The sequence below is a fragment of the Osmerus mordax genome, chromosome 4 (genome assembly GCF_038355195.1).
Source record: "Osmerus mordax isolate fOsmMor3 chromosome 4, fOsmMor3.pri, whole genome shotgun sequence".
Lineage (NCBI taxonomy): Eukaryota > Metazoa > Chordata > Actinopteri > Osmeriformes > Osmeridae > Osmerus > Osmerus mordax.
Genome location: NC_090053.1, coordinates 7,316,852 through 7,344,236, shown reverse-complemented (window position 1 = coordinate 7,344,236; position 27,385 = coordinate 7,316,852). Strand labels below are relative to the sequence as shown.

At 47.8% G+C, this 27,385-nt stretch overlaps 3 protein-coding genes across 5 annotated transcripts; 1 reads left to right on the top strand and 2 right to left on the bottom strand.

Moving 5' to 3' along the window:
* Positions 1-5,743: 5,743 nt before the first annotated feature.
* On the bottom strand, positions 5,744-6,370 carry ascl1b (achaete-scute family bHLH transcription factor 1b). Its single transcript, XM_067235414.1, has one exon. It carries the CDS (start codon positions 6,368-6,370, stop codon positions 5,744-5,746), a length of 627 nt encoding a protein of 208 aa, XP_067091515.1.
* A 3,314-nt stretch (positions 6,371-9,684) lies between these two features.
* On the top strand, positions 9,685-13,711 carry irf7 (interferon regulatory factor 7). 3 transcript variants are annotated; one of them, XM_067234013.1, is made up of 10 exons: positions 9,685-9,728; positions 9,903-10,062; positions 10,379-10,550; positions 10,672-10,769; positions 11,093-11,147; positions 11,309-11,473; positions 11,699-11,898; positions 12,035-12,236; positions 12,365-12,480; positions 12,590-13,711. In XM_067234013.1, the coding sequence occupies exons 1-10, from the start codon at positions 9,721-9,723 to the stop codon at positions 12,767-12,769; spliced, it is 1,356 nt and encodes a 451-aa protein (XP_067090114.1). In that variant the 5' UTR covers positions 9,685-9,720; the 3' UTR covers positions 12,770-13,711. The 3 variants fall into 3 exon arrangements, with proteins under 3 accessions (XP_067090114.1, XP_067090115.1, XP_067090113.1); XM_067234014.1 differs by having other exon boundaries at positions 9,897-10,062; positions 11,339-11,473; XM_067234012.1 differs by having other exon boundaries at positions 9,897-10,062.
* Positions 13,712-13,867: 156 nt separating this feature from the next.
* phrf1 (PHD and ring finger domains 1) lies at positions 13,868-26,928 on the bottom strand. The gene is given in 23 exon segments (XM_067234201.1): positions 13,868-15,945; positions 16,207-16,335; positions 16,541-16,696; positions 18,004-18,065; positions 18,551-19,821; positions 19,961-20,160; positions 20,350-21,947; positions 22,073-22,218; positions 22,386-22,505; positions 22,608-22,801; positions 22,925-23,037; positions 23,152-23,284; positions 23,881-24,056; positions 24,667-24,698; positions 24,700-24,756; positions 24,861-24,994; positions 25,151-25,234; positions 25,367-25,578; positions 25,754-25,844; positions 25,846-25,895; positions 26,031-26,179; positions 26,297-26,351; positions 26,874-26,928. Coding segments are annotated over 21 exon segments (5,220 nt in total). The 5' UTR covers positions 26,125-26,179; positions 26,297-26,351; positions 26,874-26,928; the 3' UTR covers positions 13,868-15,777.
* Between the last annotated feature and the right edge of the window lie 457 nt (positions 26,929-27,385).

Below are 27,385 nucleotides of genomic sequence, written 5' to 3'. Positions count from 1 at the left end.
GGTTTTGTAGGACGGGGGAATTTATTATGAATTTGCTTCTACAAATAATGAGGACTACCCCCCACCTTCACTCACTCCTCCCCTTCTCCCCCAGACCTCCCTTTTCTCCCCACTCCCTCCATCACCCCAGCCCATATCAATGCTGGAGAGCAGGCAATAGGGAGTGAAGTTAGCAATCTCAGGGCCACTCGCACTCTGGACCCACATCAAAGTGACAGAGACGTCCAATCAGATTTGTCTTACAGGCATTACATGATGAATATGGTGCGGCCGCAGCACAAAAGCGCCTTTGTGTCCTCCCAGAGCAGAGACTATTCACAGCCCGCCACAGCCAGCCGGAGTGGAAGTAAATGGCCAAAAGGGCCCGGGCCCCAAAAAAAGGACCCAAACTTGTGCAGCACAATGGCCCATGCAAATGAGGGCCCCCACCTCACTCTTGCAACACTGCCCCCCACCCCCCCCACCCACACCCCCCCCCACACTCCCCCAGCCCCTCCCCTCCTCCATCCTCATGCTCCTGTGCTCTTCTGGTGGGTCGTCTGAAGTTTAGAGCCCCATTCACACACGCACAGTGAAGTGTCAGTTAAATGTGCTGAGCTGCGAGCATTCAAACTCCTTTTCTTTCCTCCTTCCTCCTTTTATGAAAAGAGAAAGATTGGGGGGGGGGGGGGTTCTCTCTTTTTTTTGAAAGATAGAAGAAAAACATGAGTCCAATGACTGACTTTTTTGTCAGGGAGTGAGGGCAACAGGGTTGCGTCTATTGGAGCCCTCTGCCTGTGAGGAGGTCGGGCGGGTGGTGGTGGTGGTTGAGGAGGGGGGAGGGAGGTCCAGCACCTTAGACTGCCCTCCTGACATGAACTTGTATGAGGAAGAAAAGATTAAATGAAATCTGATGGGCTCCATTTGGCACACAGAAAGCCATTGTGTGTGTTTTGTGTTAAAGAGCCAGGTAGCCATTCCTTAGAAACACTTGAACAATGTAGACCAGCGGATTGATTGACCAGGCCTGTGAACACCCCTGTAGGACTCCTCTGGCTCTTGCAGCTGGAGAGAATTAAATCTTTCTGATCGATTCTCTAGAGGGGGAATTAGAATGGACTTTGCAGTTGGTAAAAGCTGCCGTCCTATACAGCAAAACGTAGAAATGTAACCAAAAGAAATGGGCCAGTAAAAACACTTCGGATTCAATTCAGTCAAACTGTTTTGTTTTTTGGACAATCTTGATCATACAGTTCTCGTTCAACATCAGTTGGCCCTCTTCCAGATCTTAGTTCGCACTGTGGAACACAGACAACAGACCCAGTCCTGATCCAGGAGTTAAGGGCCCAGGCCATGCTAGCTTTCCCCCGCTGACCTTGAGAACAGCGTATCTACAGACTCATTACTCTTGTCCCCTGCTGCCCACTGCCCTCCCCAGGCATGTTTATCCAGACAGGAGCGTGTAGAGACATGGCATCAACACATTACAAATGAGCTTGTCGCAGATTAATGCGTCCACTGTCTTCATTTCAGGTCTGTCTGTGTCCGTATCCCAGTTTAAACATTAACGTGCCTGTGAGCACCGGCCAAGGTTGTGCACCATCTCTCTCTGTAACTCTCTTCATCTCCCTCTCCTCTCTTTATTCATCCCTAGAGGCTGTCCACACATCCCCGTTCTTTCCCCCCCCCCTCTCTCTCTCTCTCTCTCTCTCTCTCTTTCTCTCTCTGTCTCTCTCTCTCTCTCTGTCTCTCTCTCTCTCTCTGTCTCTCTCTCTCTCTCTCTCTGTCTCTCTCTCTGTCTCTCTCTCTCTCTGTCTCTCTCTCTCTCTGTCTCTCTCTGTCTCTCTCTGTCTCTTTCTCTCTCTGTCTCTCTATCTCTCTCTCTCTCTGTCTCTCTCTCTCTCTCTCTCTGTCTCTCTCTCTCTCTCTCTCTGTCTCTGTCTCTCTCTCTCTCTTCCTCTCTCTCTCTCTCTCTCTCTCTCTCTCTCTCGCCATGTCGCTGTCAGTGTGTCGGTCTTCTGGTCTCTCTCTCTCTTTCACGCTCTCTTTCTCAGTTTGTTTTTCTCTCTTGCACCATCTCACGGAAACATTGAGATGCTATTCAAGAAAACATTCCGCATTTCTAGTGACCGTAGACTTAACCGCATGACCTATTTCAGCTCTAAAGACACTTTTTCATAGTGTAGTTGAAAGCATACATTCCAGTATTGTAGCAAGTGTCACTTTATCTGATGGTCAAATTAAAGCCATACACATGCTTCCATTGAGGGGATGAATTCTGAGGGAATTATATAATATTAAAAGGCAAAACAAAAATTGACATGTGGGTTGGTTTTCTGTGGAAAGGCAATGAATACAGAGACAAAGTCCACAGTCACCATTTTACAAGCCCAGAGGCTAACTTATTACCCCAGGGGCTTACCTGAAGTGCCAACAGTCCCATCCACCCTCTTTAGACATGGACAGGTGTGGAGCTTGGATGTGGTTGGTGGGGGCTTGCCCTGTGACCTGCAGCCTGGCTCCTCCGCCTCATTCAACAGGTGCCACTTCCCCTCACGGTGGTGGGTCATAGGAGATAAGATAGCGAACTTACACGTGCCATATGAGAAGGAAGTCTCTTTGGTAAACAAACTTCAGAACTATTTATTTATAATAAACTTTATGATTAACATGTCAGTGATAATCTCATGAGAAAGTATGAAGAGATACTCAATTATAGACATATTTGTAAAGGTGAAATGGGTTGTTTGATTACTGGCTCAAGGGAACTCACCAGTTTTCTTGATTTATGTTATTGAATTTGTGAAACCCCAACAAGGAACAACCGTTGTTGCCTCCAGGGTCATAACAAAGGGACAACACGACTGTTGAACATGAAGTTAAATATTATACTCTCTCTCTTTCTCTCTTGTTCTCTCTCTCACTCTCTCTCTATTTTATTTCTGTCTATTTTTCTCTCGATCAGTGTGTTTAGAATGTCAGCCTTCATCTTGTATTCATGCGGATCGAGTCGTTGCTAAGGGGTCCAATGATCACCGCTCATTGCAGGCAGCAGATTAACCCCTGCCGGTGTCTCCGGGGTCATTATGGCAACCAATTTAGCCCGAGATTATGTCTATGGTAAGTGCGCAGCCGGGAATGACAAGGTTGACGTATACATCAAAGGTTTACGCACGAAAATGCATCATGCTTGAAAGGGTTTGTTGTGATTGATTAGTCAGTATTTGATTGCCCTCAAAATGCATGTTACTCTTTTTCATTGAGAGAGGGAAAATAACCCCACCGTTCAAATGGCATGAATAAATCGTCCTTTTCACTGCCCCCTTTGTGGACTTCCTATATAGCCTAAATCACAAGTCCATCGTTAGGAAACCAAACCATCTACTTCATGTGATATTTCTACTTGTACGTTGTCTTACAAGGACATTAAAAATTGCATTTCACGCCTGTAATAAAAGACCCGCGGGGGATTTCTTGCCAACGTTGGTTTGTCTATTGAGTGCCCGGGACGTTTGAGGTTAAATAAAGCAATGAGTAATTGATGTCATTTATCACTTGTTTGATTTTTTTTCTCTCTATCCTAACAGACAATGCTCATAATATAGTGAACGGACGCGAGCCATCAGCCAATGGGATTGCGGGGGTCTTTGTCACAGCGTACAGGCACGTGGCTTACACCTGCAGCAAAGTTTTTTTATGATGGGCTGGGGACATAGAAAGGAGACGGGGTTGGGAAATTCAGTAAAGTTCTAAACTGAACGTGTGTGTGTGTGTGTGGTCAGGTAAGACTAAGAGAGCTATCTAGAAACTCATAAACTCCAACCCATGCCCTCAATGTGCATGTCCACACATCTTATCAGTGCTAATTCTGTTTGACAAATAGAAATATTCAGTTGCTGATCATGTAAAGGTCAGTGTAGGCTGTGATTCAAATGTTGCAATGGCCCGTTTGCTTCTTCACATAAAACAATATGTCCTCCATGTCTAATTTACCTCAAACTCAAATCTGTAGAGAATGCCCTTGTCACTTCTTTCTTCCATCTCCTCATAAAACATGCCTATAGTTCGCCGTGTATACTTTACAAGGCATCGTGGCTGTAGCCTACAAGTAACACGAATATGGCCTTCAAAGGGCACTTCATTGTGTTCTTCAGAGAAACACCAGATGAAATTAAATTCATTATTTCTCTTTTCCTGCCCGGCTGAATATGGCAATAATGTTTACTTACAATAGAAACGCTGCCATTTGATAACACGCATAATGAAGCGCCAAGGCGCACAATGAGGTGTTGTGCTCTTCATTTCGCAGGAGATGGGCTTTTTGACAGGGTTGTGTCCACTTTGAAAAACACAGTCGGGGATACAAGTAGTCTACAACCCCATGTTTTATATAGATTGATCTCAATCGAGCAGTACGAATTCTGACCCACTATACATTGTCCCTGACTTTCTCGGGCCGTATTTCAAAGTGACTGTTCTCTTTGAGGGGAGTGAATTGCTTCCCCCCTCCTTTGCGTTCTCCCCGCTGCAGGCCCTCCGGGTTATTGGGCAAAGAGAGAGAGCATGGAAAAGAAACAATGCAATGCATGAAACGTAATATTAATCTCCCCGTTCTCAATGCAGACAATGAGCAAAAGAAGGTCCACGTATTTAATGGTTATTGAGGACTCGTGCAGCTGCGCACTTCTTCCTTATGTGCTCAAACAAGTCGGGGAAAGGTCAAACTAAACGTCTGAATAGCACACAGAGAGAATACTCAATGCAGCCTCTGTGTATTTGTGAATACCAAAATAACAACACCACACCATTGCATTTCATATAAATAGATTCGTCTTTATTTATAAAACTTATTTTACACAAAATATATCTGATAAAATGTACGTTATAGGCTACGGAAAATGGAGAACAAGTGCATACATTGATAAAGGTCTCCATACCACGAAAAACCCTTCAATCTTCCACAGGTAGCAGTAGTAGCCTTAACATGTGTTCAACAGCCACACAACAACGCAGACATGCTAATTCACGTCACGTATTCAGTCTCTCAACACTCTGGTGGGGCTCTTATAGGAAAGTGGCAGTGTTTATATTGTTCACTGACATTTTGTTTTTGTCTATCACAATGTAAAAAAATATGTCTTCATTATAAACAATACAGTTCGTGTCACAATTGAAATGTGAAGAATAAAAGTAGATTACACCAAAAAGTGTCAATCAGCTGGCGCATCATCTTCGATGTATCCTCCAAGATGCAGCAGTGGAGGAACAAACGGATGAAGACGGCAAAGCTCTCAGGAACCACAGCGCACCGCTTGTGGTGCAACTCTCCACTCTGCCCCGTGTCTTGTATTAATTGCACTTATTCAAACGTCGACGAATTCTTTAATTCCACGCCTCAACTTGGCAGACTCTCGTCCCCCGACGCTTTGTCCAGCGTGCGCACAATTTCTCTTTCTCTCCTGTTGTTTGGACGAGGACTTTGAGGCGGCTGAACTCCCTGCTCTATCGTAGCATAGCAACGGTAACCAGAGGCTCTCTGCTTAGCCTCCTCTCTCATTTGCTTTGCACCTGCAAAAGCTTCCTGGAGTGGGGAGAGAAACAGTCTTTGCCAGCCCTGCACAGTCTTGCCCTCATTTGCATGCTGAATCAAATAACTTTAGTCAATGACACTCTTGTTGTTTAACTTGCTTCTGGTAGAAGTAGACAAGTCATTTACGCACAGGTGTGCAGCGGTTGGAAGGTGATGACATAGCTGACTGTAATCTCAGTACCTGTCAAACCATGTGGTAAAGTCGAGCAGCTCCTGCTCCTCGGAGCTTAGTGGCTCGTAGCTGCCCTCGTCTGACGAGTAGGTGGAGTGTGGCGACTCTGGATCGGCAGAGTAGCTGTTGGAGATGGTTGGAGACGGCAGGCCGCACTGGAACGCTGCAGATACCGCGTCATGCTCGTCCAGAAGCTGCTGCAAAGCCCGGATGTATTCCACAGCGGACCTCAGCGTCTCCACTTTGCTCATCTTCTTGTTCGCTGCGCCGTTCGGGACGTGCTGACGCAGCGTCTGGAAGCCCATGTTGACCTGTTTGACCCGGTTCCTCTCTCGCTCGTTCCGCCGGGCCACGGCCACCGGCTGCTGCTGCGGAATGGAGTAGCCGAGGCCATTGAAGCTGAGTCTCCGCTTGCAGCGCAGGAGCTCCGGTGAGCTGGAGCGCTGTCTTTTCAGCACCTTGGTCTTGCTTTGGTAACCAGCGGCGGTAGAGTTGGGGTGGGATAATGGGAGCGCGCACTCCTGGGCTGGAGCGTGCAGGGTGATTGTGGCGCGCCTCTCAGTCATTTCAAAGGGGCATGCGTTCTGCGCCAGTTGCGTAGTGGTGATGGTGGTGGTGGTAGTTTCCATCTCTTCCAGCGATGAGACAGGGCTGCCAATGTTGGTGTCGCTGCTGGAGTGAAACACTCAGAAACAGGAGAAGAAGAGTAACAAATTGGTTTGGCTGTGCACCACTCTCGTGTCCTTCGCGTGTGGACCGTGTGGCTGGCTTGAGCGCGCAATGGCTATCTTGAGTCCAAGTCTCTCTAGACTGATCTTGCTTACTCCACGAGCTGATCTGACCCAAACTTTGGCAGCACTCCTCTTTTTCAACACGCGTCCCACACACCCCACCCCTCTGGAGACGCACGCTTCTCCGCGAGGCCCCGCCCCGCTGTGTGATTCTTCAGCTCACCGACTCCGCAAGCCAGGCGCGTGGCTCCGGGAGCTCAATAAACAATTCCTAGCTTTCACTGCGCCAGGAGCACGCGCTGGGCTCATTTACATTCCAATGTCTCCAACTTGAAAGCCCATTGGTGGATTCAAACGGCCTGCAACCGGGCGCAAAGAAAGAAACACAGAGAGAAAGAAAAAATAGGAGAGAGACTGAAAAAAGTGAATGGTTTGGTTCTTTGAAATGCCTTTTGAATTTGACAATGTACCCCTGGCAAGTCTTCAAATTATCGGTCCTCTCCCCTCCACCCTTCTCCTTTTGGTCTTTAAAACCCAAAATACCAAGGACACTCTCTTCGGTATCCAGGCTACTGCCTAAGAAAGGAAAATAAATGGCAAGCGTGTCTCTTTACAGAATAATTGGCCATTATAAACTATACATAGAAAAACGATTAATTTAAAGGTAAACATAATGTTTTATGACGTGTGCTATGTCTGAAAAAGGCAAGACCCTTTTCGTGCATAATGACCCGTACAACGAGTGCACTACAGGTGCACATTGTCCGCACAGAGATGTCAGACTCCACTGCTATCCAAAGGCAGCCTGAGCTCTTTAAGATTCTAAACCATTCCAGTACTATCTCGTCTTGAAGTAGCCTATGTGTGGACGCATTTTAGTATTCGTTTTATCTAACTTTTGATAATCGTAACAATTGAGGCCTGGTTAGCTTATTATTGTTTGTTACGTTCAATTAAGTTTGTTACGTTTTCCATGCCTGAAATCACACTTGACGGTAGAGAGTTTACGTTCAATCGTGTTTCCAGCATAACATTTATTATCGGCAACACTATTCTAGGAGCCCTTTCCCAAACGATTACAGTAAAAAATTAACAAAGATTGACCTCTAGTGGCGAGGTCAAGCTACTGCATACGAAAGTCTTTTCTGTCTATTCTATGCACTACCATCCAGCAGAGGGTGGTAGTGCATAGCTTTTCATTACAGTTAATTACGTGGTGGCGTTTTAGGTGATTGTGCAGACCTCCATATAAACTATAGACTTTTCAGCCTTTTCAACCTCAATACCCCCTCACATAATAAATATTAAGGAACATCTATGTCGCAACACATTTTCTTTTTTCTTTTGCTATAGTTGTGTTATAGTTTTGCACTCTTAACTATTACATCTCACATATCATATAAAATATGTTATATTACATCTCAAATAAACAATAATCACATAGCTTTTCCTGAGGTTGTTCACATTTGTGACATCACTAGAATGCCAAAGATGTCCTCTCAACTCAACAAATAATTACAAAGGGCAGTAAAGTTGTAAAGATACTAGCCCCAAATCAATGTCCACTTCATGATGACATAAGCAAGACTATCTAGAAGTGCTTTGTATTGGTATCGGTCTACTGCAGTCACACAGTGGCATACTTTGAGTAGTGAAAGTATATGAGGCTGATGATGAAACCCTCCGTCTGAAGTGACACTGCTTTCCACTGGTCATGCAACAACACCCATCTGCATACACTTGCAAATGCTCCCAGAAAGTTTAACTGTCATTTGCCCAGGATGTATGCAATGTTTGGGTTACCCATGAGGTCATTCTTGTACTGTACAATCCGGATAAACTACAATGATGAAACCGTGTTAGACTGACAAGCACATAAATTAGTTTAGTCTTGCTCTCCAAAGTGAATATCTGAATTCCCCTTACGAATCTCCCTTCAAGACCAGATTCTAATGGGAATTGTCACTGAAACTTTTCTACTTCAAACTCAGACTGGGACACATCTGACATGGGCCCAATATTAGGTATGTGTACATAAATCAGGGATGTGAAAACGATTCAATAAGAGAGGTACTTCCTTTCAGTATCAGCCAAGGCACTTTCATTAGCAGAGATATGCCATGTGTCCAATGAGTCTTTCCAACGAGCAGGAAGAGAGAAGTGCTCCGCTTGGGTCTCTTTCACTTCCTTATTCCTTAGAGTTCGACCATGGTTCAGGTACTGGAAACCAAATCAGTGGGTCAAGTTTCATCCTATTTCTTTCATGAAAAAAGGCTATTTTATCTAAAGCAAAGTACAGCAAAGTACTGCAAGCTAAATAAACAAGAATTTCAACTTTCCTGTTTTGGTGAAAAGCCAAGTCAGTACCCACAAAAGAGAGAAGAGGAATTAGGATGTGTGTTTTGGTGTAACCAGCGGCCTCCCCATTTGACCCTGCGGTCTCACATACATATCCAGTCATACAGCTGCAGGTCTCTCCTTTTGATAAATTCTCAGAACGCTCCCTAATGGTGCAGGTGAGTCAAATATGACGCATTCACAGGTGTCTTCTTTAGAGTTAGCAGGAACGAAACTAAATCTGTTTCAGCATGATATTTGTGGTGAGACATGCAACATCATCTCAACCAGAAGTAGGCCACAGCACCTGGTTGAGGATAAAGTTAGCAGGTTTGCATGCATAACCATCATATACATGACTGTCTGGGGAAAGATAGAGACTTTAATAGTGTCTATAGAATGAAACTACTGTGATGTGGTGTCTAAAATTACCCTCTATTCCAATATTGTTAAATTATGTCACTTATAGTAGAAATATGGTAACATACATTGCATACATTTCTTCACATTATTAGAATGTGACAGTCAGTCTTTGTAATGTTCTGAATTCCTCAAGCAAGCCTATGCAAACATACAGTATGCATTGTGTTTCATCATCAAAACGATCAGAGACGATGATGTAACAAGTGTTTTTATTTTACACTTTCAGTTTCAGAGCACTGTGTTTTTCCTATTTCTTGGAATGCCACGCCCCCTGAATCCCTTTGAATACAATTTACTTGATCAGATGTCAGTATAAAATTGTCAACGGAAATGCCTTACATGCACTTTCCTCCTCCCACTCACTAATACGGGGAGGTCCTTGTGACATCACTGTTGGTCTTATAAACGACTTTTTAGATGCACCTCCCTCGAAAACAATTGGAACAGTAGCCTACAACACTATTACGATCAACTCAACTGCAGTGAAGATGCAAAGGTATTTTTCATGTGCATCATGCAAATTGACCTGTAGCTGTTCAATAAAATGTCGTATTGTCGTGCTGTGTCCGCTGCAATACATTTAGCATTATAGTTCAGACTTTAAACTGCGAAGATTGAAAGAAGTGTGTGCGTTTACACCTACTAAAATTGTTGTCCTTCCAAGTTACAGTTCCACCGCCAAACCACAGTTCGCTGCCTGGCTGGTTGAACAAGTGGATTCTGGACGGTATGCAGGTCTTCATTATGTGGACAACCGATCCAAGTTCCGAGTCCCTTGGAAACATAACTCCAGGAAAGACTGCTCTGAGGAGGACATTAAAATATTTAGGGTAAGGTTATACTGTAATGTTATTGTGTAGATGTCATCACGAGTGTTGTTTGGCAGGAAAATGGGTTACACTCAAATACTGACGTGAAATAGTTGTAGGCAGGGCAGTAGGTGGGGGGGTGGGGGCTACGCCTAATCTTCAAAACAAAATTTGAGTTCTAAGAATGACTGAGCATTGATCTGCGTCAACCGGTAACTTCCTGTTTTGGTATAACTCTAACGGTATAATCTCATGAATCAGGTACACCCTACCTACTCTTATGATAATGTAAGAATTCAGTGTTCAGTTTGCCTGTGTGTTTTGCTGTGACGTGTAGGGCTGGGCTGTGGCTAGTGGCAAGATCAGTGAGAATCCCAACGACAAGGCTAAGTGGAAGACCAACTTCCGCTGTGCCCTGAATAACCTCACCAAGCGCTTCAAGATGGTGGCGGACAACTCCAAGGATCCAGATGACCCGCACAAAGTCTACCAAATCATCAACACTGAGTGTAAGGAAACTTCTACAAACAGCTTGAGACCAGTTTGTGACATGCATGACAGTTTGTTTAGCTGCTTCTGTATTTTGCCAGGCTCCACAATTTATGCTGCTTGTATTTATTCCACTGTCAGATAATTATGAGACTCAGCCCACAGCAGAAGACTATGAGATGGTTCCAGACATCTACACCTCTCTGACACCCACAGACTACCCCCCCACTTATTCAAAGGTACAGTATAGAGCAGTGCTGGATTTCATTCCAACTCTAATCCACCTTTTTAGAACTGGGGTTGGAATGAACCTACACAATGGCAGCTCTCCAGGGACAGGGTTAGGCATCCCTGACATGGAGGAGTCAGCTGTTTTTCGAACAAACCAGAATGTTTTTTTCAATCTTATCTCTCTTATTAATAATCTACTCCTCCTGGCTGTTGTTCCATGTCAATTCAGAGTTGAAATATTAGAGTTGTGACCTTTATTTGTACAGTGTTTTAGTCTGTATAGAGTTGTTAATCTACTCACCCATTTCAATGCCATGTTGTTTTCTTACAGAATGTTGACTTGCTCAACGACATGATAACCCTGAACCTCAATGGTCAACGCCCAGGTACAGCACCTTTTGTACCTTGAACCTTTGTTCAAGAATGACTTCCATTGTCATGGTCTAAACTGCTCACAACACGTACCGTTAATCCATTCCAAACTACGGTGTTTTTGGAGACGTTGTGAAGCCAAATCTGTTTTTAAATCCAGCTTGTCTACATTCAGATCAATTGAATTATATTCAATCCTTCACAGAGGAGCAGCCATGGGTGGAGCCCTACCCAGAGGTTCCAGTCTGCTACCAGCCCATCCAGGCCCTTCCTGCTGAGCCCCTACCAGTCCCTCCCAACCCCCCAGCCCTGGCTCCAGAGCAGCAGCCTTACAACCCAGGTACGGCAGGGACATGGGTCTAAAGGGGTCTAGTGTCTTCTGTGTCCATGTTGAAGGAAGGGGTGGAGCTCTGTGGTAGATGTTTTGACTGCAGCTCAAAAGATCACAGGTTGAAATCCCTCTCTGTCGCTTTGGATAAGTGTGCTAAATAGAAAGAAAAAGTTACTAGGAGCCAGTGAACACTTTGTTTTTCCCAATTATACATTTTACATTTCCCCCTAATAGTGAATCTAGGGGTGCTGCAGCCATCCAACCAGCCAGCCATACATGACCTGGAGATCAGCATCCACTACAGGAGGAAGGAGATGCTGAAGACTCAGGTGTCCTGCTCCCGTCTCCAGCTGCACTACCAGTGTGAGGACCCCACGCTCCAGGCACAGATGCTCTGCTTCCCAGACACAGCCAGCCTGCTGGACCGAAAACAGGTACACACTCTGCGCCAGCTATCTAGCATTGGAAATGTTATAAAGATTCATTTTGATTTGTTTCTTAGTTCAAATGAAGGTATTATGATAAGTATACACAAAGCATTAGTATAAAACATAACCCTTGTGTTTCCAGGTGGACTATACCAACCATATCCTCCACAGCATCCAGAAGGGACTACTCCTGCAGGTTAACCGCGAAGGTATCTATGGTTACAGACAGGACCAGTGTCGCGTGTTCTCAAGCACCGGTGACCCAAGAGAAGTTCACCCAGACCCCCACACGCTGCCCAAGAACGACATGGTGCAGCTTCTGAGCTTTGAGAAGTACCTGGCTGGTAAGCTTGGCCCATCACTGGTTTGCACATAAACACACCAAACCGAGTCTCACATTCCTGAGAATGTACACACAATCACACCAGTACACTGCCAGTGCTTTGACACTGCCTGGTCCCTTGCCTATCAGACCTGAAAGCCTTCAAAGAGAACCAAGCCAATTCCCCCGACTACACCATCCAGATGTGCTTCGGGGAGAAGTTCCCAGACGGAAAACCCCTGGAGAGGAAACTCGTCGTCGTCAAGGTAACAATCTCCCACCCTCTCCTCTAAAGGTTTGGCTTGTAAGGTTCTCTACTTCTCTGTATCCTCTCCCTCACCTCTCCTCCCTCTCTTCTCTACCTCTCTCCACCAGGTGGTTCCTCTGATCTGTCGCTACTTCCACGAGCTGGCCCAGCAGGAAGGTGCATCTTCTATCCAGAATGACAGCGTTAGCCTGCAGATCTCCTACAACAGTCTGTTTGACTTCATCAGTTCCACTTTGGGTCTGCCGTATGTTGCTGAAGGACCACAGTGTGGAGTGGATGCATTCTAGGAATGGGACCACAAACAAAACTGTCAGAAACCTTTTGCCCTAGATGCTAGGCGAGTCTGTGCAATGTTATTACTAGATGTTAGTCGCTCCATAACTATGTACTAGGCTGGCATCAATCCAGTACAATGACCTACACCACTCTCGAGAGCCCTGTTGTAAATAAGTTTGTTTCTGTAAATATATGCTGATCTTTAATAGAATGAATGCTACATTAAGGTGATATATCTGAGATGAAAACCTGACAGATGGTGTCATTCTTGTCACTCTTCCGCACCTTAATTTTCATGTTCTGATATGTTGCCATTTGGTCAAAGTCTGCATTGAGTGTTTAAGTCTCATATATTGGCATTTTCTCTTCTACTGAAGACGTTTCCTGTCTCTGTCCCTATGGGGCACTGTAAATCTCGTTTTCACTGTGTTTACCAATTATTATAATTGGTAAACAATTATAATTACCAATTATTATAATTGGTAAACTGATCCAACACTAGCTAGGACAATGTTTAATATCCACAATAAGTCTCCCTTTATTTGGATTGGAATCTCTTGTCTTTACTACTGACCTGTCCCTGAAATAATGTTTATTTCAGGGACAGGGACAAAATATATTGTTTTTATTATTATTGTTGCTTGTTTTTTCCACGGGTACACTTGCACGTATAGCGGTTCATGTTGTTTAATTGTAACTTGTTTAACTACATGCTCTTATGGTTCTTCCCTTTGGCATTTACTTTGGTTGTTCACAATGTGTGCTTCACATTTTGGCTACTCGCAATGTTTTGGGGCTATCTTGTTATGATCAGTGACCTATGCACTTTGTAAAGCTCTCTCTTGGAAGTCGCTTTGGATAAAAGCGTCTGCTAAATGAATAAATGTAATGTCATGCAAATGATTTGTTTACTGTTGACTTGGGTCTACAATAAAATCAAGGCTTGGTCAAAGTCCTAGTACAACTGTAAAAGCTCATGACTACAACTGTAATCTTGTTGACACATGACTATGCTACTGTTGGTGATTCACAGCAGACAAACAATAGATATATTCCTTGGAAGACTTTCTGAATGTAGAAAGGTGGTACCAGATTATGAGAAAGCAAAAAATGTTTTCTTTGTTTATTACAACAATAACATAAGTATTTACAGTCAGATCGTCCAGTTGGCTCAGTGTAGATGTAGAGAAGGCAGCACGGGCAAGCTGCCCTGTTGAAATAGAGCAGCCCTACATTGCTTTATATCCATAAGAACACCCTCTCCATCAGTTGAAACTGCACACATTTCATGCTAACTATCCCGACAAACTATATGTTGGTACCCACAAGAAATTATATTTTCTTGGAGGTGCCGTTTCTGGTGTAGTCTGTATTTTACTGGTAAATAGGGGGTTAATCGACATAGCACGTACACCGTTGCTCACCAATATTACAAAGGTCCTTTTAAACATTAAACACTAAATTGATTAGGATCAATTTAATCTGAAATTGTATTTCCCTCTATTCTGTGCTCCTACTACTACGTGATTGAAGAGAAAAGTGAACAAGCTAGATTCTTATTAATTCAAGCACCTGGTATTATATCACCTCCCACACACAGCTGAAGGCCAAGGCAAGTCGACATTCCACACACCTTCCTGCTGCGGTGCAACACAAACTACATTGCCAAGGCAAAGTAGTGAAAAGTCATGATAATGAGGACATGTGCACTCAGTACAAAACCTCACCTGTGTCTGAATTAGCTTATTATTTGAAAAAGATCACAGTGGTAATGAACAAAACCATGCAAGTTATTGCACGTCATCTGAACGCAGATGTAACTAAGCGTTTCCCTGTTTAAAAGTGAGCACCAACTTAAACTGGGAGGTTTCATTACCCATGATCACCAATCTTTAGGCTGCAGGAGTGACAACTTAAACAGATGGATCCAACTAAACCTTACAGAATCCTGATCCATAAACCTGAACCCATCTTTCTGATCCAGGCAAGAAAGGACAGCCAGATAGCTGGTGCAGTTTGCACCATTCTCTCAAACAAGCACCACTATCAGATGAACAGTGTTTTCACAGAGCCTGACGATCAAAGCTGCCGGACATTCTCTGGATGACAGCAGACTGATCGGTGGGTAAGAGCTGTGGTGTCACATGATTCTAGAGGAAGTTATACAGAAGTGCCCAGAGTAGCACAGAGCTCTACATAACACAGATTTCAGAATAGAACTATTAAAAAAAGAAAGAACTAAACCTACATCCAGCCACAGCTTACTGATGCTCAGTGCATAACATACAACCTCAATTGGAAGGGCAGAAATACTGGTATTTCATGGTCAAATTTACATTAAATCTAAAATCCTGGATTATCATCATCTTCATCTTTTCATTTTCTACAAAAATGGCAACATTTCAAACAAACAAAAGTAGATCTTTCCAAAATAAACAGGTTATGAGATCTTTCCTAAATTAGCTGTATATAGACTCCTTAATCTTGCACCACGTGCTACCAAACAAAATGCCACGGACACATACTCAAAAACACAAACAGAAACAGAAAAGACCAAAAAGTACGAGCCGTGCTGGTAGTCAGCGACCTTGGACAGAGCCTCTAAAACAGCAGCACTGAAAGGTAATCTGACGCCTGTCTCTTTGGAGACCGCACCCCATGCAAATGTTTCAAAAGAGCTACAAAAGATGTCTTCCATTCTTATTTTACAAAACACAAGATGACACCAGAGCAGAGTGTATTGCAAACACACCCTGAACATATGTGCAAAACATTGGCTTCTCTATTCCTCTTTTCAATCACAAAACAAACAAAAACTGATATCCATAATGTAGCACACTACCCATACAAACCTTAAAAAATAAACAAAACAAGAGTCTAAAGACAGGGCATCTCAAAGTCCACAAGTCCTTTCACAGTATGCATCGCAATCCAGACCAAAACTAATGACAGCAAAACAAATATGTCCGAGTCTCTCTCGTCTGGGATGGCTCTTAGGCTGTCCTGGACTCGTGCAAACTCATGGGCTCTCAGAGTCTTTGGCTCCCTCGGTCTCTGTCTCCTGAGTCGTCTCTCCATCTTCTCTTCCTTGCCCGTGTTTTCTAGCATGTTTGTATTTGTCTACGTAGGCCTTGACCAGGTTGGCCACCTTCACAGGGTTGATCTCGCCACTCTTGCTGTGACACACCTTAACGGGAGACATGAATGACAGATCAAATACTGACACGGTGTGAAAGCAAAGAGATACAGATGAACACAGGGACAATTCAAAATCATCTTGTGAAATTCTACATCCATGACAGCTAACAACGCAAACATAAATACACTTCAAAACCAGTCTAACATCCACTGTAATGTACTCAGATATCGGGTCCTATGTCAGTGTCCGTGAGAAATGTACCCCAGAATACACGCATGCTCATGCGATATTGAACCCAGGGCATTGTACCTTTTGGACGGCCTTGCGGAGGATGTCTTTGTACTCGTCCTTGGTGATGTCTCTCTTCTGGTAGAAGGGCTTGATGGCCAGTTTGACCTCCTCCACGGCTCGTTCCTGCATGTGCAGCTTCTTCATGTACTGGAGGACAGACGGACAGTGAGTGCATGCCACAGTTGTTGTTATTATTATTGTTGTAGGCAGAAAGGATGTTTCTGTTGTTGACAGAAAGGATGTTGTACACATTCACGATATGATCCTTATACACAGCCAGGATCTATGTGAAAATGGAACCTAATTATGAAGTGCCGGACCTGTCGCAGGTTTGTCTCCCTTACAGACTCACCTTATTGTTCCTGGGTTCATCTGTGGCCTCTGAGAGGGTGTCGGTGGCATGGCCCTGCCCAGGGATTGACAGCCCTGCTTGGGCCAGGCTGCTGGCACTGCCCTTCTTGGAGCCCTGGGCAGAGGGGTCACCGCTGGGCAGGGCCCCTGAGGGGTCCTATGGAGGGGACAGAAGGTTACAAAAGGGGCTTGTGGTTTTGCTCAGACAGACACAGCATGGCCCTATACATTTTTCATGGTGCTCCAAAAATCCAAACCACCAAATGGTAAGACCTGTGAATACATTTACTGCTTCTCACACCTCGAAGATGTACAACAAATGAAAATCTGAGCTTATGCATACTGTGACTTTTGTCCAGACTATTATAATACCATTGGAACTTTTCTACTTAAAGTTTGGTAGAGCCCAAAGGTTAAAACATTTTAGGAAAATGTCTCAAGAATTGTTTCATATTGTTGTCTGTAATTACTTAATGATACATGACATACATTTTGAGATTTTAAGTACAAATGATAGATGCCTCTTGTTGGCTGGTCTCCCAGCTGCAAATAAAATGGTAGCTGGGAAATCCCCCACATGCACCATTGGCAAGGGAATGGCTCTCTTCTTACTGAGATACTGTACAGCTGAAGCTTTCTACGGCACAAATATTCTATACCAAAGCGTAAATATTATTTTATCTAGCAACATGGACCAGCAAATCAGTGTTTTATTAAAACAATGGGTGGTTTTTAAAATATTTTTTTCAGCAATGTTTTGCTTGCTTATTCGTTTAGAATGGATGGTTAGGAATGGATAGGTTGTACTGGGAGTTTTGCTAATGTTTGTTTGATTTTTTTTGTGTCAGAATGTTCTTATCCATGTACATGGGTACAGTGTGGGCCTTGTATGCAACCTTTCCATGTTTGTTCACTTTTGTGACTGAGATGGTGTTTCTCATTATTATGTATGCTTATACAAACAAAACTTGATCAATCTTCTTTTTTCTTTCTTGTTTTGCTAGACAATAGAACCAGGTGAGAGCCTTGGAGCCATGTTATACTTCACTGGCCAGTTTGCATTTCCCCTGAAATTGTTTTACTTTCATTTCGTCAGAAATTGCTTTATCATCAGTTGCAGTTTCAGTCACATGACCAATCTTGATTCCAGAGTTCTGCAACTATCAGGAGTAAGACTGCCACCCTCTGGTTATTTTGTACAAATGCATGCTAATTTCCCCACTATTTTCATTCATCAGCATTGTACATTTACTTGCAGCAGGTCTTGGGCATATCCATGTCTCATCTTTTTGACTTTACTACAAAACCAATTCACTTCTATAGACAAATTAATGCAATGCTCCCTGCAATAAGACTGAGGCAGAGATATGTTTTATATCTATGCGATACTACTATGGATCTCTCTGTATGGTGTGGGAATGACACCGGAGCTGTGTTTGGCTGCAGTAGGGTGAATGACAGCACCTGATTGGAGGAAGGTCTGCGTGCTCCTTCCTGTTTCAGCTTCAGTTTGTAGAGAGCCAGTTCTGAGGAAGAGGAGAAGACAAAGACATGGAATAACTGACAGCCCTGCAATATTTTACTGTTGATTGCTTTTCTACAGGTACACTCTTGCACTTTTTGAGGTTCATGTTGTTTAATTGTAACTTGTTTAACTAAATGCTCTTATGGTTCTTCCCTTTGGCACTTATTTGTTTTTTTTCACAATGTATGCTCATGTTTTGGCTACCCGCAATGTTTGGGGCTATCTCGTTGTTATGATCAGTGACCTATGCACTTTTGTAAAGCTCTCCCTTGGAAGTCGCTTGGGATAAAAGCGTCTGCTAAATTAATACATGTAAACATAAACAACTGTTGGATCTCTCTCTGCAGCTACTTAGCAAAACAAACTCCCATCATCCTCTGTGTTTGTTAACATTTCTTTTCCGTTTAGCAAAACAGGATTCGTAAAAGGTTTAAAGGAGGGCTGCCGTTCTAGAAGGGTCCCCCCACGTCCCCTGAATGGACTTACTGCTGCCGGTCTTCTCTGGCTGGGGCCCGTCGGGCTCCTGGATGTTCCAGGTCACCCTCTTCACCGGGGCTTTGCTCCTGGCTCCAGCCATTACCGGCACCGGCTCTCCCTCCGTCTTCTCCTCCTCCCTCTCCTGTTTGACCTCGGCTCCCATCGCCGCCGCCCCCTCTCTCTCTGCCGCCTTCTCGCTCTTCACAAAGTCCAGGTTGTCCAGCATCATATCCACGTTGAAGTCCTCGTCAGAGTCCGAGGGCTCTTCGGCCGCCGGCCTCACAGGGAGGGCGTCGGCCGGGACACGGGCTGGGGTCTCTGGCTTGACCTGAGGCGCCGGAGGGATGTCAGCAGGAACTGCGACCAGGGGAGCAGGGTTGGGGGCGGGGGAGGCGAAGGGCACGGCCTGGGCGGGGGCCGGAGGTGGGGGAGGGGGAGGAGGGGGACTGGACGCCAGGGTCAGGTCAGGCCACGCGGGCTCCGTCTTGATCTCGACGGCTGCTATGGATCCCCGCTCTTCCTTTTTCTCACCGGACGTCGTGGAGCAGCGAGGCTCGTTTTCGGGGGAGCGCATTTTGTCTTTCTTGATCTCTTTTTCCTTCTTTAGATAAAAGTCCTTGATTGCACTGAGGGAGGCCGTCTGAGTTTTCTCGTCCTTCACGGGTTCATCGTCTGGTGAATCTTCTCCGAATATATCAAAGCAAGTGAGTTTCTCCTTCTTGATGGCTTTAGCCACTTGGGTTTCCTGGGTGGGTTTAGCGGAGGCACATCCGTCACGGTGGTTCCTCTCCCCTTTCACCCCAGAGACGGAGAGAGGTTTCAGCCCTGAGTTGGAGGAAGACGCCTCTCGCTTCACCTCTCTCTCCGTTTCCTCCTTTACGGGGAGTCCCGAGAGTTTATTCTCTCGCTTCCTCCCCTGCTGTTCCTTGGAGAGGTCAGAGGTGGCCGGAGTTGCAGCCATTTTCTGTGGCCCCTTGGAGGACCCAGCGGATGACCCCTCTCCTTTCCTCCTCTCTCTGGACCGGGAACGGGACTGCGGCCTCTTCCCGCCTCCGGACCTGGAGTCCGCCTTGCCCCTAGAGCTGGAGGAGGAGGGCGGGGGTCGCGAGGGCTCTTTCCTCCTCTCCCTGGATTTGGAGCACGAGCGCGTGTACCTCTTGTCTTTAGCCACGCGGCCTCGGTCTCTACCGCCCTCTCTGCCGGCGCTCCTCTCCCTGCTCCCTCCTCTCTTCTGCTTTTTACTCTTCCCGGGTTCTCCACTGCTGGAGTCTGAGCCTGACCTGGACCACACGGAGCACAAGGAAACACAGTAAGGCCGGACGTTGAGAAGCAGAACAGACACTGAGAAGTCAATCAAGCAGGATGAATCACAGGATCGTAAAAAAGACAAGCTAATAACTGTCCCAGAACGTCATTTACCTGGACCGTCTCCCGTCTCTGGAGCGCGAGCGCCTCTTCCTGTATGACCTCTCAGACGCCCCCGAGTCAGAGCTGTCTGAGGGAGAACGCCTCCTCCTGTCCCGGGACCCAGAGCAGCTGTTCCTCCTCTCACTGCCCTCCTCCACCCTTCTCCTCCCTGCCTCCCCCGAGCCCTGCCCCCTCCGCCTCCCTGCCTCCTCCTGCTCCTCCCCCCTCCTCCTCCCTACCTCCCCTGAGCCTTGCTCCTCCCCCCTCCTCCTCCTCCTCCCTGCCTCCCCTGAGCCCTGCTCCTCCCCCCTCCTCCTCCCTGCCTCCCCTGAGCCCTGCTCCTCCCCCCTCCTCCTCCCTGCCTCCCCTGAGCCCTGCTCCTCCCCCCTCCTCCTCCCTGCCTGCCCTGAGTCTGGATGCCCTCCTCTCATCCGCCTGCCTGGCTCCGGGCTGCTGGAGGCTGACTGCTGCTCCCTGGACGCCCCGCTGCCCCCGGACACCTGCCTGCCCCGGCCTGAGGACCTGGAGGGGGACCCGGCTGGACTGTCCCCAGGTTCCTGTTTGACCTCAGTCTTTAACCTCCTCTCGCCAGGGAGGCTGGAGGCTGAGGTAGAGGCTGAGCTCGAGGCAGAGGGAGCTCTTCTCTGGAGGGAGGAGGTAGAGGTCTGGCTCTGTAGACTGCTCTCCTCCGATGGTTCTGGCTTTTCAGTCTTCACAGGCACCAGGCGGTGAGGCAGGGGGTTGGTGCTGCTGGTCGCCCCAGGTTCGGGTGCTCGTTGTGGGCTACGATTAGTCCGCCCACAGTCCCTGATGCCAGAGGGCTCTGGTTCCTTCTTCACCTTGACATGCTCCCCTGAGACGCCCTCCCCCTCTGGCGAGATCCTCCTCTCCAGGGTCTCAGCTTTAACCTGCTTCCGAAATCCTGCTCTGCCCCCCACGTCAGGAAGCCTGGAGCCCCCCCGAGCATGCTGGGACTTGCAGTCTGCGCCTCGGCTCTCGGGCTCGCCGTCCGAGCCGTCGGACTCCGAGCCGGTGGGATGGAAGGGGTCGTACGCGTCCCGCTCTCCCGGCTCCTCTTTGACCTGCGCACGCCAGCCCGGCCGCTTCTGCTGACTCCTGCCCCTCTTCCTGGCTGCCTCGTCCTCCTCCGAGCTCCCCGCCGCCATCGCGGACGCGTTGCTGAGCGGGCGCGCGTGCCAAGCGCTCCCGCTGGAGTTGATCCGGAAGCAAATGGTGGAAGAGGAGGAGGAGTGCGGAGGGTTGGCGGGGGAACCCGAGGAAGAGGAGGACGACGAGGAAAAGGAGCTGGCGAAGGCCGGGGATGGGCCGGGCCTGTGTCGGGGAGTCTGGCCGTCCTGCCGCCCCTGCTGCTGGTCCACACTGTGCTGCCTGCCTCGGTTCCCGGCCAGGCTCTGCATGCCTGACTCAGGGAAACCGTTGCTGCTGCTGCTGCTCCCCCTAGTGGCGCTGTCGTTGCCGAGGCCGTTGGTCTCCCGTTTGATCTTTGGTATCCTGGGTAGCACCGACACGTCCACCCACACGGGCTTGGGAGGAGCGGCCTTCTTGGCCTGGGACTCTGGTGGCGCCGCGTCCCTGCCTTTGGAGTGAGAATCGGGGCTGGAGGTGGAAGGGTGGCCTCTATGGGGGGGTCCAGCACCGTTGGTCCCCCGGTGGCTAGGACCCGCCGTGGGGCTGGGTCTGTGGGAAGGCGGGGCCGGCTGGAGGCGAGGGTGGCCCAGGCTGGAGGGGTGGGGGTTGGCGGCAGGGTGGCTGTGGTTGGTCAGGGAGGGGGAGGGTGGCGAGGGGTTGAGAGGGGATGATGATGAGGGTCCCGGGGAGCTGTGGGGCAGGGGTGTGTTCAGGGGGCTGTAGGAGGGCCCCGCCAGGTCGCCAAAGCTTGGTCCGGGGTTGGGGGACTGTCCTGGGGGGCCGGGGGCACCCGTCTCTCCTGAGCTGCTGCTTCTGCTGCTACCTGGCATCGACGGAGACGACGAGCTCACTGAACAACAACACACCTGTTAGTATGGCTGAGTTGGGGTCAACGTTCTGGGCAAGCATGGATGCGATACCTACTTCCTGAGGAGGAAGGAACTAATCGAAAGAAAGCCCAACGCAAACACCCACCTGGCTTGACTGCCTTGAGGGAGCCGTCTCTGTTGATGACCACATCGGAGCTGTCCATCAGCAGCATGCTCTGTCCTGTTAGGATGCTGCCCAGCAGGTCAGGCACTGGGGCCGCCTCCTCTGCCTGGGGCTGACCCTGGCCACCCCTACAAAACCATGGCAACCACAGGGATTTATATACATTTTAAGAGATCGTACCGCTGTCCTATTTATTCGCTCGGTCGTTGCTAAGTATCAAAACAGCATGATGTTTCCACACCATGTTCCTGCAGTTTAGGAGAGGGTGCACGAGGAGTGTTGATCGTGGGAGTACCTGGAGAGGCCAGCAGTGATTGGGCGAGCCACCGGCTGGTGGGAGCGAAGGGCGGAGCGAGAGAGGCCCCGCCTCTTGGCGTCGAGCAGTGATGTCACCTGCTCCTCACCTTCCTCCTCCCTATGGAATGTCGACACACAGATATTCAACCCCTGCACATGCACACACACACACACACACACACACACACGAGTGCACACGCACACATTGCACAAACGTTACCCGTTGTCAAAGTCGTCCAGGTCGAAGGGGTCTCCGTAGACGGAGAAAGAGGCGGCCCCTATGTCGGCGCGCATGCTGCCCAGAGTTTGGTCCGACGGCCGGCACACCGAGGGCAGAGTGGAGCCCTTCTTGGGCTTAGCGATGCCCAGGCTACGGGCTATACGGCCTCGCGACGTCGGCTGCTTCTTCGCCACCTGAGGACCCACAAACACACACACACACACCTCACTTTGCAGGCTTGAAAACAGCTAAACACAAAACGCCCCATGAGTGGGCATGATGATGCGCTACGCTCCATGACGTTTCAAGACACCCACCAGCTTCCTTCTGGATTTGGTTCTCCTCTTCCGCCTCCGCCTCTTCACCCCCGTGCCCGCAGCTTTGCCCTTCTCCCCGGAGGCAGTGGACTTCCTGCCTTTCCTGCGCTTTACTGCCAGCACAGAAACCAAAAGGCACGACCATTACCAGTCAGCTCAGGCAAATCTTTGTGTTAACTGTGAGACGTGTGTGTGGGTGTGTGTGTGTGTGTACTGCGTGTTCTCACCGGTCCTGCGCCGGCGGCTGGGGGCAGCGCGGGGCGTGAGGTTGCGGACGTACACGGCGGTGTTGAGGCCCGCCACCACAGAGTTGATGGTGTCGTCCAGCCAGGTGGACTGCATCAGGAACCTGGGGGCCAGCTGGAGACACACACACACACTGACACTGCTTACGCTTACACAACACACCCTTCCTCCTCTCAGAGCACCCAATTCCCCTCCTCTCAACACCCCCCCCCCCCCCCCCCCAGAAAACACACTCCCTTTCCTCTCGGAATCCCCCAGCCCCATACGCAAAACCTATACCGCCACATGCTTCCACTCCTTTCAGAACCCAACTGCACCCATGCTGCACGCGCATGCGTCACTGTGACGCAACCTTCCCAACTGACAAGTACAGTGAGGACAGACACGGCTTTAAAACACTCCACACATTACATTTACATTTAGTCATTTAGCAGACGCTCTTATCCAGAGCGACTTACAGTAAGTACAGGGACATTCCCCCGAGGCAAGTAGGGTGAAGTGCCTTGCCCAAGGACACAACGTCAGTTGGCATGACCGGGAATCGAACTGGCAACCTTTGGATTACTAGCCCGATTCCCTCACCGCTCAGCCACCTGACTCCCCTCCCCACACGTTGTCAACCCCACGGCAAAAACGTCGAGCCGGCTGATCCCCGATGCCGCTGCTTTGCGTTCGTTAGGTGACAAAGAAGCGCAAGCCTCATGCCAAACCTGTGCTGTGCGTGCCTGTGTGATGCGGTGGCGGTTGACGTTGGCGCGGACGCGCTCGCTCTGCTGGGTGCGGGCGATGGCCCGGGTAGGCCCTGCCGGGGCGGGGCGGGAGCGGCTGGTGGTGGGGCGGTCGCTGGTCTGGCTCTCAGCCTCGCTCAGGTCCTCGGCAGAACCCCCTGAGCCCCACAGGGAAACACCCACATCTGTACGAGGACTCTGGTCTCTCTGCTTGCAAGACTCTGCAGTGCAATTCTACTAAGAAGAAGAAAACTCCCTCTGATGACTACCAACAAGGCCTTTAATGCATATCTCTCTCTCTCTCTCTCTCTCTCTCTCTCTCTCTCCTCTCTCTCTCTCTCTCTCTCTCTCTCTTCTCTCTCTCTCTCTCTCTCTCTCTCTCTCTCTCTCTCTCTCTCTCTCTCTCTCTCTCTCTCTCTCTCTCTCTCTCTCTCTCTCTCTCTCTCTCTCTCTCTCTCTCTCTCTCTCTCTCTCTCTCTCTCTCTCTCTCTCTCTCTCTCTCTCTCTCTCTCTCTCTCTCTCTCTCTCTCTCTCTCTCTCTCTCTCTCTCTCTCTCTCTCTCTCTCTCTCTCTCTCTCTCTCTCTCTCTCTCTCTCTCTCTCTCTCTCTCTCTCTCTCTCTCCTTTCCTGTCTCTCTCTGACTGTCTATCTAAAATGAATAAAGCCACCAAAAATATCTTCACAATAATAAAAATTAGACTGTTCATGTTCATGTGTAATTACTAGACACTTCACAAAAAGCATTGTAGACATATAAAAAGGGATTACGTGAGCGACGGTTGTTGGCTTCACACCCTGGCAAACCATTCCTCCACAGGAACGGCATCCAGAGGGGGGGTCAGGCACTCCATGTGGTACCTTCCGACACACAACAAGAAGTAAGCTCCTCAAGTTTGTCTGAGAGCAAACAGAACACGTACACCCTGACCCGGAGACGGGGGGATGGGACGTTTCCTCCTCACCCTGCGTCACAACCGTCGCAGAGCAGCAAGCGATCCTCGCGGTCTCTCCCCCTGCACACCTCGCAGCTGGTCTGTTCCAGCTCCAGGTCCACCTGCTCCTCCTGGCCTTCCTTTACAGGCTTGTGCACTGTGATCTGAACACAACCACACAGCATGAACACAACACTCACGTCACACACCTACAAATGGATCGTAGCCTGCAGTTAGTGCTGTGATCATCCTAACCACGACACGTTCTGTCATGTGAGGACCACTGGACAAGCATGAAGCTCGACAGTAACGGGACCTACCATCTTCTGAACTTTCCCTCCGAAATTCTTCCTCAGGTAGATGTTGTTGAAGACGATACGGTCCACGGGGCAGGAATTGGCGTTCTGGGGGAACACAAGTCAGGAACTGAACTCGCTGTCATTTCAATCAAGGGAAACACTGTAGACTTGGAGAAACAAACTTCCCACTTCCAGCCCTCAATCTTTGCAGCGTCTGCACAGGTCGGTCTCACCCACCTTGGACCACTCCAGGATGCAGTCCAGACAGAAGTAGTGCTCACAGCTCTCTGGGGTGGCCACAGGCTGGCTGTGGAATGAGTTGAGGCAGATGGGACACTTCTCAGAGTCCTCATCTGAGCTGAGCTCTGCGGGGTCAGCGGAGGCTCCTGCCACAGCCCCCTCCACAGCCTTCCCAGAATATTCCTCCTCTTCTTCTTCTTCATCATCATCTGTATAACACACACACAGACACAGAGAGACACACAAGTGTCTCAGGGTGACTATTGGACAGCCTGATTCTAGAACACACAAGTCAACCTGAGTTTACGAAGAAAGAAAAAAAACATAGCATTGTCTATCATCACTTGTCGGAGAAGCATATGCATTACTATTAGAGACTCTCACCATCACTGTCATCCTCCTCCTCTTCCATCTCCTCATCATCTCCGTCGAGGTGATCCTCCTCTTCATCATCATCATCATTATCATCCCCGCTCTCCCGACTCTTCATCCTCCATTTCCTCTCCTGCTTCGTCAGAGTCTTCCTCTGTTGACGAGACATGAGACAACAATGCTCAAGGATCTGACATTTACAACCACTTGGCATTGTTGAAGAGAGTAGGCGTGTATTTGATGAGCTTTCACATGGTATGTATAAACCTTGTTGGTATTTGTCCCTGACCTGATCCTGAGATATTCCACCCAGCAGCCCTCTTCCCTTTCCCCTGGGAAGCGTTCCTGTTTATCAGCTCATCCTGGCTGTCCTCCTCATCCATTGCTGACCATCAGAGCGCCTCAAACGTCAACACAGATGCAAACACTGTCTCAGAACTACAGGGACAGAGAAAAACCGGAACATTTTGGTAAAACTTAACACATCCTCAAATATGCTTCTTAAGTACAGTGTCAGCGACTTTTGCGACATGTCAGCGTTACAAATAAACTCACCAGTGGACAGGCGCGCTTGGGATACGTCAGTATAAATCGTTCTATAATCCTTTATCTGAGGATAGAAAGAAGTGAAATTATGTCAAATGCATGCACGTAAACTGTGATTGCACAGCTGTTAGCTTAAGCTAATTTGTTAGCTACGTAGATGTAAGGCTGCAGCTGCAGATACTTTTCAACAACAACAAACGTCGTTGAGCATGTGTGAACTGGGACTGAAGTAGCTTGCTAGTTCGTGTGTATACTTGCATGCCATGCCCGTTTAACACTGTAATCAAACATGGCAGCTTGCTCGTACAACAACTCAATCTTAGTGACAGTTTCGGTTATGTCTCCCACTTATGCAAACATGGCTAACCTTTCCCGTAGGCTTTGTGGTGCCAGCTAACTAGCTAGCTATGATTGACTCGCTAGCTAGCAAGCAAGTTGAGCTCGCTCGACTAAATATAACTGCAAGCTCGGGCATGCTAGCTAAGTGTGCATATGACATTCATGAACAATTCAACGCTAATTAATTCACCTCGTGGCTTTCTTAAAGCGTTCATTACACGACTACCTTTAAGTGTTTAACACCTACCCTGTGAGGGAGTTGTGGGGTGCATGTTTAGAGTACTTGAAGTCCCGAATTGTTGAGTGACACCACCGGCTGAAGATGTAGCTCTAGACGGAAATGGCCGAACATACTCAAGTCACTGCACACTCTTAAAGATACCGTGTATGATTTTGATCGTATCAAACCAACATATTCTGTGAAACGCGTTGCCAGGACATACAATAAAGCACAATAAAACAAATAAAATGCGAGTATGGTCGCTGACAATTAAAATACATAAGCTGATGAACGAAAAGATGTACACAAAAAACACGTTCGTCCAAAAAAATGTAGTGTCAAGTTATGCTTATAGCAACGTCGGTTGACTATGTCCCTGTAAGAATGTCGTAGAATTACTATTTTCCCATGATAAAACTTTAGGCATCGTCTGCCTTCTTGGGCACTGTAAAGGAATAATAACTATACTGCTAATCAATGCTGCTATACCAATCACTACCTCAAGTATATCAAATGTGTAATGCTTAATACTAAAGCAT